At 40.6% G+C, this 11,816-nt stretch overlaps 1 protein-coding gene across 1 annotated transcript; it reads right to left on the bottom strand.

Annotated features, from left to right (window-relative positions):
* Positions 1–438: 438 nt before the first annotated feature.
* On the bottom strand, positions 439–11,551 carry TMEM184C (transmembrane protein 184C). The gene is made up of 10 exons (XM_038135806.1): positions 11,210–11,551; positions 9,283–9,413; positions 9,149–9,185; positions 8,221–8,426; positions 7,255–7,329; positions 6,393–6,486; positions 5,327–5,439; positions 4,539–4,638; positions 3,674–3,845; positions 439–3,264 (listed from the first exon to the last, which is right to left on the bottom strand). The coding sequence occupies exons 1-10, from the start codon at positions 11,324–11,326 to the stop codon at positions 2,972–2,974; spliced, it is 1,338 nt and encodes a 445-aa protein (XP_037991734.1). The 5' UTR covers positions 11,327–11,551; the 3' UTR covers positions 439–2,971.
* Positions 11,552–11,816: the final 265 nt, after the last annotated feature.

The following is an 11,816-nucleotide window of genomic DNA, read 5'->3' as shown; positions in this document are numbered from 1 at the left end:
TTTCTGTAAAGTCCACTCAGTTTAACTTCAGGGACTGTTAGAGCTGGAGTCGCCCAGCCTCAGCTGAACCTGCACCTGAGAAATTGCTGTAATAAAGCTGCTTTTGGAAGGGTGGAGAAAACATCTCCATTTTATTTTTTTTTCCAAAGTAGAGGCACAAAGTCATGTTTTCTGAAGATAAAGTAACTGGATACCATCCTTTATCCAAAGGGTACAATGTATAATGAAATGCAAGTGAGTTAGAGTAGGATAGAGACTTTTGATACTACATAAAAACCAGTGTTTCTTAAACCTAAAACCATGATCCATAAAATTTCAAGTTAGTCTGACACAACTAAACCTGGCAGGTACACAGGCATCTCACCAGTGCAGTTTTATAAAAAAGTGTTTAGGTTTCTCGTGCAGGAAGACCTTTGATAAAAACAAAAGCCTTACAGAGTAGATTAGGTGTATTTATTAAGATTTTAGTAATTAAGATGAAAGCAAAATGACTTTGAGACAAATGAAAGACATTCTAGTCTTGTTAAGTAAGGCAAGAGCAATCCTTAAGATTTCTGATTAAAAAACTTGGGAGGAGATTGGCCATTAAAAAACAGAGGAATAAATATGTTTAAGAGGAAAATGAACTATTTGAAAAGGAACTTTTAATGTAATTGTGATAGGTTTTGCTGCAGAATACTGTGGTAGCGGTTTTCAAAAGACAGGGTAGGTATCATTGCAAGATTTTTATTTATTTTTTAAATTCACTAACAGTCTTTAGGGAAAGGTATGATCCTATAAGCTACTGGAATTAAAAAAATAACTTTTCTCCCAGAAAGAAACAAACAAGCAGGAATATTATCTTGTGCAAATAGAATAACTGAATAATAATAAAATAACTTAGCAGCTTTCAAGAAATACTCTTAAAGAAGTAACCAAGACACTTAAATAGCTGTTTTCCTATCAAGGAAACCTGACAGAAACCTCTGAACCTGTTGTATACCAAACAGACATAACTTCATGTATTAAAAAAAATATTTTTAATATTTTAATATTTTGAAGAGCTAGAATGCAGAAGCTACTCTGCTTGCAGCAGGTACTCTGTTTGCAGTAGCCCTGTTCCCTCAGATATTACTCCTACCCTTTTTACCTGTATACATGCAGGAAATCAGGTTATTTCTGGTAGTGGCTGCAGCGGGCACTGAGGTCCCAATGCATTGCGAACCTGAACAAGTTGTTTCCTTTTAGAGCAAAGCTGGTACATGCATAAGGTGATACCTGGGATCAAGCATGGATTAGAAGATTCTGATTCTTCATAAGCCCAAACAAGCATTCCCTTTACAGTACAAGCCATGAAATGCTGAAAGCACAAACTCTTGCACTAGTTCCACTTCAGATCCTCTTCTTCTATGAGGACGGTTGTAGTCATGTGTCATTCACACTCTTAAATTACAGTAATAGTAAATCAAATTGCTGGAAGGTGAACAGTTTAAATAAAATCTTTAATTGCTTATTTACAACGAAGGCAATGAGTTGGCAAATTGAAAATCATGATTTTCACTTTCTCACTAACTTCAGACACAGCAAGTACATACTCAGCTATAAAATATGCAGCCTAGTGAGTAAGGCGCAATATTTACATCACACTAGTACTGCAAAAAAAGCACTTGAGATGAATTTACTGACAGCCAGAAGTTAAACATTTATCCTGGAAATGCTAACAATGCTGAAAAAGAAACTTAAGATCTTGTCATTTAAAAAGTAGTGCTCTACTGGTTTGGTTGTTTTTGTCAGATTGCAAACATGCAAAAATAGTAAAAATCTGATAATGGGATAAAAACAATGCCTCACTGACATTGTCAGTTTTTGCAAAGTAACAGTTTGATACAAGTGTACTGCTTTTTTGGGCTGAAATCTAGTCCTAGTAACTCCAGTATTAGACTACTACACAGTTTTACCTCAGCAGAGGTCTCCTCTGGGGAAAAAAATAGCTATTACATTTGAATCCAGGCTATACTAGAAGCATAATACAATCACACACAGACACAAATTTAAGAATACAAATTACTACAGACACAAGATATCTTGCTTTAACAGCTTAAAAAAAACCTTAAGTGTTAAAGAACTTACTGCAGCCCAAAATAAAGAAATCAGTTTTGTTTTCTACTTCCTTTTCAATATCCTTCATTCCCCCTCCATGTATTTTAAGGTAAGTAACCATTATTCTTATTTTAGAAGGCTTGGGAAAAGAATAATCAAGGTAAAGTATTAATCCAAAACCTACCATCCTGGCTGTCTCTTCTGGATATAAAAGACTTACAAACTATGAGCCTCAAAGACAACAGATACACCAACCATATGATCTGAGCATGGGCTTTGATAGCAAGGCCTGCAGGGAATGTTTTCTTTGTAGAGATTCTTTACTAATGCTTGGTAGTAACTATCTTTATGAAGGGACTTTATTTGGCTATGTAGGAATGGGAAGAAGGTGGCATCTGTACAGAAGCTATCATTTCACCCACATTCCATTCAGCAAGTTAACCATCATTAAGACAAGCAAAGATAACACAAACAGTTTTTGCTACTGCTCTCCTTAAAATACATTCCTGGAATTAGGCTTTGCCATTGCTAGTGGTATTTGCACTTCATTTTTATATGAGCAGAGAATTTTTTAAATGTTTCTTTTGCACTCATGAAATTTAGTGTAATTTTGATATGATGTGGAAGCATTTAGCAGTTTAAGGAGAGGATGCTTAAATTTATGCAGAAACCATTACAGTGTGCGTGCTTCATATCCATGGGCTACTCACAGATGCTCACATCCATTATAGAGTCTGGATCCAGATGTCAGTTACAGCCATACCATATCCTCTTCCTGTCCATGCAGCAGCTTTCCCAAGCTTTTCAACTTCCATCCTTGATAGTACATGTTAACAGGACAAGTGTGGCAAGTATGTAATGACTCCTTGATACATTCAAAGACAAGGCAAGTTTAACTTTTATCCAGAGCTTTCTCTGCTAAGTTATTCTCTAGTTCAGGTGATTCCTCAGCATCCTGACTGACAGAAGGGTTAAAAAGCCCGTCAACTGCAGGGGCTGTCGTCGGTGTTGTGAGAGGGGTCACAGTGTGTCCAAACCCCTGATAGTGACCCATGGGTGAAGATGGCATTGAAGAAGCATCAGAAATTGGGTCTTGAGTAGATGAAGACAGTAAACTTGTATGCTCATTTTGTTCATGATCCTCAGCAAAAAACATTTTCCTTGGCTGGCCCAAAACTGTCCTCCCTAGAATTATGCGAAATTAAAAGGTTTTTTAATCCTTCCAACACTAGTCTTCAAACATATCAGCTCTAAAACAGTCATGTTAAATTAGAAGATAAAGTCTTTGTTTTGTATTAGTTTTACATGGGCATTGTTAGTTTTAATAAAGAAAATATGTCTTTCCATTTAAGAGAAAAACAACTTAGCTAACCTTTTCTTTTTAAAAGAAAAATTAAAAACTAGACTCTGAATCAGTCAGGAATTCTGGAAAGAAAAAAGTGCCCGATAAACCATGAAATCCTCTAGGCGTGCAGCTGCCACTGATTTGGTCACAGAATGTTTTCAGGTTACTATAAAGGTTGGCAGTAGTGTGACATGAAGCTGGAAATGCAGATGCTGTTGATAGATTATACAAATCCTGTCTGTTACTTACCCACATTTCGAACCTGTTCGGAGATATCTGCCCTTAGATCAGAAATATCCCACATTGCAAGGAAGGAGTCAAAGCATGAGCCTTCTTCAGCTTCTTGAACATAAGGTTTATAAGAAAAACTGTAGTGATGTGCAATAGCAGCCAGAAACATCTCCACACAAATGATAAAATCCTGCAACAACAGAAATCACCTAATCATTCATAACTGGAGACAAATAGTTCTGGGTTTCTTCAGCAATTGCTCTGAGATACTGACATCAGCTACTTTTCCACCAGGATATTCCTGGCAGCTTTCAGAGAGCCATACATACAGGATTTCCCTTAAACAGATAATTTAACAAGCAGCAGCTCTGTGGGGGGATAGAATGTAAGAAAATAAAGGTAGTGCAGAGGGTAATCTCAGCCCTGGGGTGTTGCAGCTGTAGTAATTACCAAAGATTAGGAACAGGCCACAGCTGTGTCCAATGAGGATGAGTGCTGTAAAAGAGTGGGTGAGCTGGTTGAGAAGGGAGCTAGAGTTTGTTGGCTGTGTTCTGAAGAAGTCAGTACTGTGAGGAGCTGCCCATGAGAAATCACTAAGAAGGTATGGAACTTTTGCAGTAAGATGACAACACAGCTCTACAATGAATACCTACAAGAAGAAATGCAAGGCTATCCAGACATATTTCACTGGGGCACATTCCTTCTGCCATGGATATACAAGTGTTAAGCATAAAACTCACATAGGCTCATTGGCTGAAACTTAGCCCAGTTTAAAATAAATCATTACTAATCAAGCCTGTGTTATTTCCAAGTATTTCCTTGAGAACAGCTATGTCATCTTACATATGACCATTTCTCCCCAGAAATAACCATCTGCTCCCACCTGCAAGCCTGTAGCCACAGCTTCCACACTTTGCCAATCCCAGGTGTGTTTCTCAGAAATAACACCAACTTTCACCAGCAATGCAATGAGCACAGCCTGCCTATAAAGAGAATTTATTATAAGAAGTATTTGTATTAGGATTGCAACAGTAGTGCCAAAAATCTGCAAGCAAATCTGGTCATATGTATACACAGGAAGAATCTTAAGAAAACTTTTCTGTTTATATACTTAGATTTTAAGAGGAGGAAACAAACTTAAAAAGAGATGTCATTCATCCCTGACTCTAAATACCAACAGAACAGAGAACTAAAGGAGAGTTTATTGCTCCAGTCAGTCATTAGAACAAGTTCTTTCTCTTTCAGGACGCTGCTGTAGCTCAGAGAGTAATGCTCTGATAGTCAAATATGCTCCCTCTTTAGCAGCTAAGTGCGAGCAATGCTCAAACAGCAATTTTTATTTAACTTACAGTAACTTACTTTAAAAAAGTAATTCTTTTACTTTTAAAAGGAAAAAAATTAGTTTTGAAATAACTGCAAGTTAAGATTCTAAAATAAGTTATGTTCTTGAGAATCAACTTACATAAGAGCAAGTCTAAAAAATAATCTTAAGTGAACAAGACTGCTCTCTCTAACACAATAGTACCCTCTTCCCCTCACTGCAGCTCACTAAGACACTAAGATTATGGGTAGACATTTTAAGCCCTCTAACTTCAGTAACAAATCCAGCCTTTTTAGCTCATTTACGATCTGCCCTGAGAGCAAGAAGTAACAAGTAAAAAATCCACTTACCAGAAAGAAACAAAAACTACCATCTTCACACAAAGGAACTTGCCAACAGGCTGGATAGGGTTCAGCTCCTCACGCAGTACTTTATAAAACAGCACCAGACAATACATGGCAAACTGACAAGGAAAAGAAAATGAATGAAAGCTTTCAAATCCATGTTTATTTTGTGAGGGACTTGTGTTACACCTTCTCTAAAGTAAAATATGTATCACAGCATGAGACAACCTTAAAATGCTATCTGTTTGGTTTTTTTTTTAAAAAGACTTTCTGTTTTAAAGCACTTTTTTTTTTCCTTTTTATTCCTGAAATTCCAATCATTTCAACCAGGACACAGAAGTTCATGCTGCTGTTTGGGGACTGCTGTCACAGCAGAAAGCAATTACAGCTCCTTCTGTGACAGTCACCCATTGAACATAGGGGTGGCAGCAAGAGGAGGACAGAATTTCCAAATGATCCCAATTGTTATGCTGTTCTGACTCCTGCTGCTGTTGCCAAGAGAAGTAAAAGCCATCCATGGACTCCAAAATGAAACTCTCAATTTTAGGGGCTGACATCTTACCCTGACATTATCTGACAGCTGACCCAACAAAAAAAAAAGTGTAGGGTAGGCCAGACTCTCAGCATTTTCATTTTTTCACTGCACACATAATTTTCATTTTTTCCTGTGAATGTTATCGCCATTTTTAACACAGAATTTTTTACATATTGATTCCCTGTATGAGTGCTGGGAGGAAGCTGTGGGGGCAAGTGGAGTCATCTCTAACCAGAGAGAGGCAGGCCTGCAGCTCTAATGCCTGGGCCATACCACCACACCCATCAAATAATTTGGGGAAGAAAAGTACTTACTTAATGGAGCTTCATGGTAAAATTAGCAAAGTTTTAGATTATCTGGTTTTCCAGTGTTTTTCATACATAATATTTAACAGACAACAATTTTGACTTAAAATAGAAAATATTCTACCTGTAAGAATTAACAGACATTTGCACAATCACTGCCAACAGTTCACACAGAAGATTCAAGTAATACTCATGAATTCCAAGAGCAGAAAGATGTACCCTTGATACTCACTAGTTGTGACATGTTGTTAAGTATAACTAGGTAAGTCCATGCATTGTTGAAGCTGAAGTTTCCTTCATCATACACTCCCACCAGTTCACAAATTCTGAAAGAATTTTTAGAATTAATCACTATGGAGTAACAGATCACTTCCCTCAAGTGCTACATCTTCACTATATCAATCAATCCTTAGAATTCAAAACCTCTTCTGGTACTCAAATATGGGCACTGGGGGCCTGCACAAGAATAATCAGTTTCCAACAGCACATATATATATATATATATATATATATATATATATATGAATATTCATTATGAGTAGCAACTTTTCTCACAGTCCCACAGAATTAACAGTAATGACCATCAATCCAAAGCTCATGAAATTAAGCTTTCAGCATCATCATGCCTGACTGCCTACTGTTCCTTTACAAACACAGGCCGTATGATATGAAGACACACAGTCAAGCCTGTCACATGCAAAGTTTAAAAAAAATTTAGAAGTTACACGAAACCCGCCTTTAAAAATTCTCAGTTGTTGAAGTCAATGAAGAAAAGGGAGGAGGAAAAAAGAATCTAAAAATTAAGAGATCATAAAAATGTTTTTCCCACCCCAACAGTACTTCACATTCTATCCCACTGATTACAGAAGCTGGCATTAAGTATTTATGATTTCGATTCTGCAAACAGTCATTTGCTATAGAAAAGCCATAAAGAAATCATAAGTTGATTCAAACTGTTGGGACCCATTTAGCATGCAACACGAGTCTGCTTTCAAATTGCCTTGATCCAACACAAAGGGCGTGACAATTCTTTCCAGTGTAACTCAAAATCATATCCTGAAGATCAATATTAATTATTTAATCAGTGTACTTACAAAGCAATAATGGTAGTAAATGGTCTGACAACAGTGTACTGCAAAACACCCAGTTTACACCTAAATAATAAAACTCTGAAAGAGAAACACAAAATTAATTGTACAAGTATTTAAATACAATTCTCGTATGGATGATTCCTATTCTCAGTAGATTTACTAAGGTAAATTTTAATTTTATGGTAATTTCAACTTCACATTCCAGGACTTAAGATGTTGCATCATACAGTGTGTATACACAAAATACACAAAAGAACTGGATTTTCATAGACACATTACAGGAAATATTCAATGATTCACTTATTTTAGCCCTGAAAAGCTTCTGGCTGGGCTAAACAAAGAGAATGCAATTTTTGCTGTGTTTGAAGATGTAAGAAAAACTTTGAGACTAAATGTAAGAGACTTAATTGCCCTAAATGCTTAAGAGATACAAAGCTCTTTGCCTAGTATGGCAAACTGTATAAAGAAGCTGTGACCACTGAAGCCCACCTTCCCTTCCCCTAACCCCAAACAGCTTTATCAAAATCTCCTGAGAGAGAGAGATTTTATCAGTTTAAGCATTCAGGAATAAACAGTATAGATGCATGAGGCCTTCACCCTTCACCTGAAGTAAAAACAACAGGCTACCAAGTCTACTCCCAATTCCACATGAGGTTTTTGGCAATGAGCAAAAGAAGCAGATTCCAGGAGACCGTTTTTTTTAATATTTTTCAAAAATAAGAAAGTTTCCTTCAGCACCCCCTGAGTCAATCAATGCATGTTAGTAACTAAGTCCAATTCCCGGGATGTTGTACAGCTTCATTGTCACTCGTCCACAGCTGCTTTCAGCAGAGGTTCCCAGCTGATCAAATTCATACAAATCATACACTCACTCCATCAAGCAGCAAATGTTACGCTGCTAAGTATGAAGACAAAATGTTTGGATCTGCCTACAGGGCCTAAAGCTTGAAGATGTCATGATATACTCACTCTCCCATAGCCCACGATGGACAGCAACAGAGAGGGGGCAGATGTCTCTGCTGATCTTTCGCTTCTATTATTAACACGAGGTTTGGGTACCGGTTGGTTAAGTAATTTGAAAGAAAAACCATAAAGTTATAGATGACATAAGCTTCATAGCATTCTCGACATGTATCCACATATATTGCAATCTTGGGGTATTTCAAAGCTATCCACTGCAAGAAGAGAGGTACACAAAAGGTTATGTGCGAGAAAGACAAAAGGGATTCCAACGACAACACTGGTTCAGCAAGCTCTTGAGCCAGCAGGCACTGATCAAACAGGGCTGGGAGCACTGGGCTAAGGGGAGAGCAATGCTGCAGCTACAAAATAACACACACAGGTGAGTTTCAGACCAAAACCGGATTTTTTATTTTTAGTGAAACTGTGGTTACGGATCAAGTGTCAGAGCTCTCAGTTTCTGACTATCACAATGCCGTTGTACTGCGCAAAGGATATTATCCTTTGTCCACTGAACCAAAAAGGAATCATTTTAGCACTAAGCATAACTCAGCAAAGAATTCTAGTGGTAAGCCTAACGTGGGTAAGGAAGGTACATGCACTGAATTTTGAGGCAGTTCTTGGATCAGTCCTGTTTCCACTTCTGCTATTAAGATGGAAGGGCCAAAAGCAAGCTCCTGTAATACCCCCTTCCACATCCATCATAAAGGATACTCAAGGACAGGGTTAAGAAAGTTATCAAAAGCAACCCCAAATCGCCAGAAGAAGAATGTGGTATGACTAGAACTATGCTTCTGACATACTCCATATACAGGAATGCCCAGAAGTTTCTAGGACTAACCCCTCCATGCAGCACAGTTTCTGCCTGACACCATTTTCCCTCACTCCCACAACAAACAGAATTTGATTGAGCTGGTAACAGTAAGAGAACACTTACACTGTCTAAACTGTAAATCGGCACCATCCACAGAATCCTGTTACAACAACAAAAGAACATTTTAGATTACTGAAAGTATTTTCAGTCTGAATTAAACCCAATATTTGTAGCATAGGTAAAACGTCAAACATTACCTTATTATTGGTTTCTGTAATTCAGGTTGAGTATAATGGACTAAGTGTTGCAGTATCCCCCAGAGAGATATTGGAATAGTCATTAGCAGGAATATCCCAGCGATAAACCATGCCTTGGTATGAATTCCAACCTTGCAAGATCAAAGTTTCAGTCTTAATACTGTCAAGTTATTACAAGTACACAAAACATTACACAAAACCAGAGTAATGCCCAGTACTTAATTTACTGAAACCCACAAGAGATTGCTTGTTTTACCTACAGAACTTGTCTTGATTCAGTGCTGCATTATAAAGTTTCTGAAAACTTGTGGATTTAAAGTCTTTTTAGCTTTCAAATCAAGTTCCAAATAGTAATCAATTCGTCTTCATTTAACAAACTGAAATAGATATGGATGCAGATACACAAAACCGCAACGTCTGCTAAAACACAGGGCTGAAATTTTAAATCAAAGCTCTCTGAAAAACAACTAATAACCTTAAGTACCAGGACCTGAGAAACACAGGAGACTCTTCTCAGTTTCCTTTGAGGAGAATCATTTCTCTGGTCCCCTACTTTACATCAATATCCCATGTCTCCTGTTATTTTCTAGTTTTACTTCTGATCAGTTTCTCTACAAGTATCAGACTTAATGGTATAAACTTGGATATAAACTTGGATATATGCTGAACATGCATTATGCAGCAGAACAGGAATTCAAACCTGAAAATTGTAAACACATTAAAGACGGATCTTACTGTCATTAAGTCCCAAAAATTATACCCTGGAAAAGCCTACCTCCAGGGCCACAGACCTGTGGGGACCTATATATGGTCCCATTGAACAATATATATATTTTAAGGTTACAGTTTTACTTCTTGTTAGAGAAGCAATGTGATCATATGTGTGTGTAATTCACATACCACAGTTACGGTACCACCAGCATGAAAGAGGAGCTTCTCTATCCACACAGATGCTCTACTAAATCCTCCCAAAACAGACAGAAGTACTTTTATGAATGCCAGTATCAGTATGAAGTTTCAAAATCTAAGTTTGGGGATGAACTTATGGAGAGAGCCAGACACTTCTTGGTGGTGCCCAGCAATGGGATAAGAGGTAATGGGGTAGAAACTGATGCCCAGGATGTTTCACCTGACCATGAAGAATTTATTGTGCAGGGACCATGCACTGGGACAGATTGTCCAGTGAGGGTGGGCAGTCTCCCCTGACAGAGATATTCAAGAACAGTCTGGACACAATCCTGTGCCATGTGCTCTGGGATGACCCTGCTTGGGCAGTGAGGTTGGACCAAGTGGTCCAACCCACTGATGACCCACTGTGGACCCCTCCAACCTGACCTATTCTTGTCACTTTGAGATTCTTGGCTGACTTGAATTTTTTCAGAATTGAACCAACTCTTCAAACATCAACTATTATGAAAACAGAAGGGGAAAGAAACACTGCCCTGTTCCTTTGAAGTTCACTAGGGCTTTAGCAGCAGGACAAATGAGTCCAGCAGCACCATGGCACTTCTCCAGCCTGTCCTTTCACAGAATGCATCAGGTTGGGACTACCTGGGTCGTCTGGTCCAACCTCCTTGCTCAAGCAGTCACCCCAGAGCCCATGGCACAGGATTGTGTCCAGATGGTTCCTGAATACGTCCAGCAGTGGAGACTCCACAGCCTCTCTGGGCTATCGGTTCCAGAGTGTGGTCACTGCACAGTAAAGTTCTTCCTCATACTCAGGTGGAACTTCCTGTGCATCAGTTTTTGCCTCTTGCCCTATTGCTGGGCACCACCGAGCAGAGCCTGGATCCATTCTCCTGGCACCCCTGCTTTCAATACTTGTACACTTTTCCGATGAGGTGACACATTGCCCCGCCGCCTCCCTGCCCGGGGCCGAGCCCGCTGCCAGCGGCCCCGGCGGAGCGCCCCCGGCCGCGCCCCTCACCTCCAGCTTCTGCAGCTCCCACACGCAGAGCGGCACCACCACCAGCAGCCCCACGATGTAGAGCAGCACCACGAGCGGCCGGATCCATCGCCGCCAGTTCCCGCAGGTGCACGGCATGGCCGCGGCGCCGCCGCCGGCGCTTCTCGCACCGACCTCAGCGGGCCGGCAGCCCCTGCGGAGTGCGCATCACCGGCGGGGCCGCCACCTCAGCTCCGTGCCTCGGCTCCGTCTCCCGGCTGCTCTCCGTAGCCCGGTCGGGACGGCGCTCCGTAGCCCGGCTCGGCCCGGTCCCGCCCCGGCGCTCCCAGCCCGGCCCTGCCCTGCCCGGCCCCGCTCACGCCCCCGCGGCGCTTCCGCCCGGCACCGCTTCCGGCTGCCCCGCCCCGCCCGCCTCTCTGATTGGCTCCGCGCTCTGCCCATCACTGCTGCCCCGCCCACTAGGGACAGCCAGGGGGAAGCGCGCGGGTGCCCCCCCCCAGCTTTGGGAGGGTTGGTGTGTTCCACACTCCCCCACACCCCCCCCCCGCCTGGCGGCCGTGGGCTGTGCCCGTTCCCGGAGCGGCTGGAGCCCCGGGAATGCGCGTCACGGGATGTGCGGGAACGGCAG

This window comes from Motacilla alba, chromosome 4 (assembly GCF_015832195.1).
Source record: "Motacilla alba alba isolate MOTALB_02 chromosome 4, Motacilla_alba_V1.0_pri, whole genome shotgun sequence".
NCBI lineage: Eukaryota > Metazoa > Chordata > Aves > Passeriformes > Motacillidae > Motacilla > Motacilla alba.
Note: the sequence above shows the minus strand (reverse complement) of the source record. Positions and strands in the feature narration are given on the sequence as shown.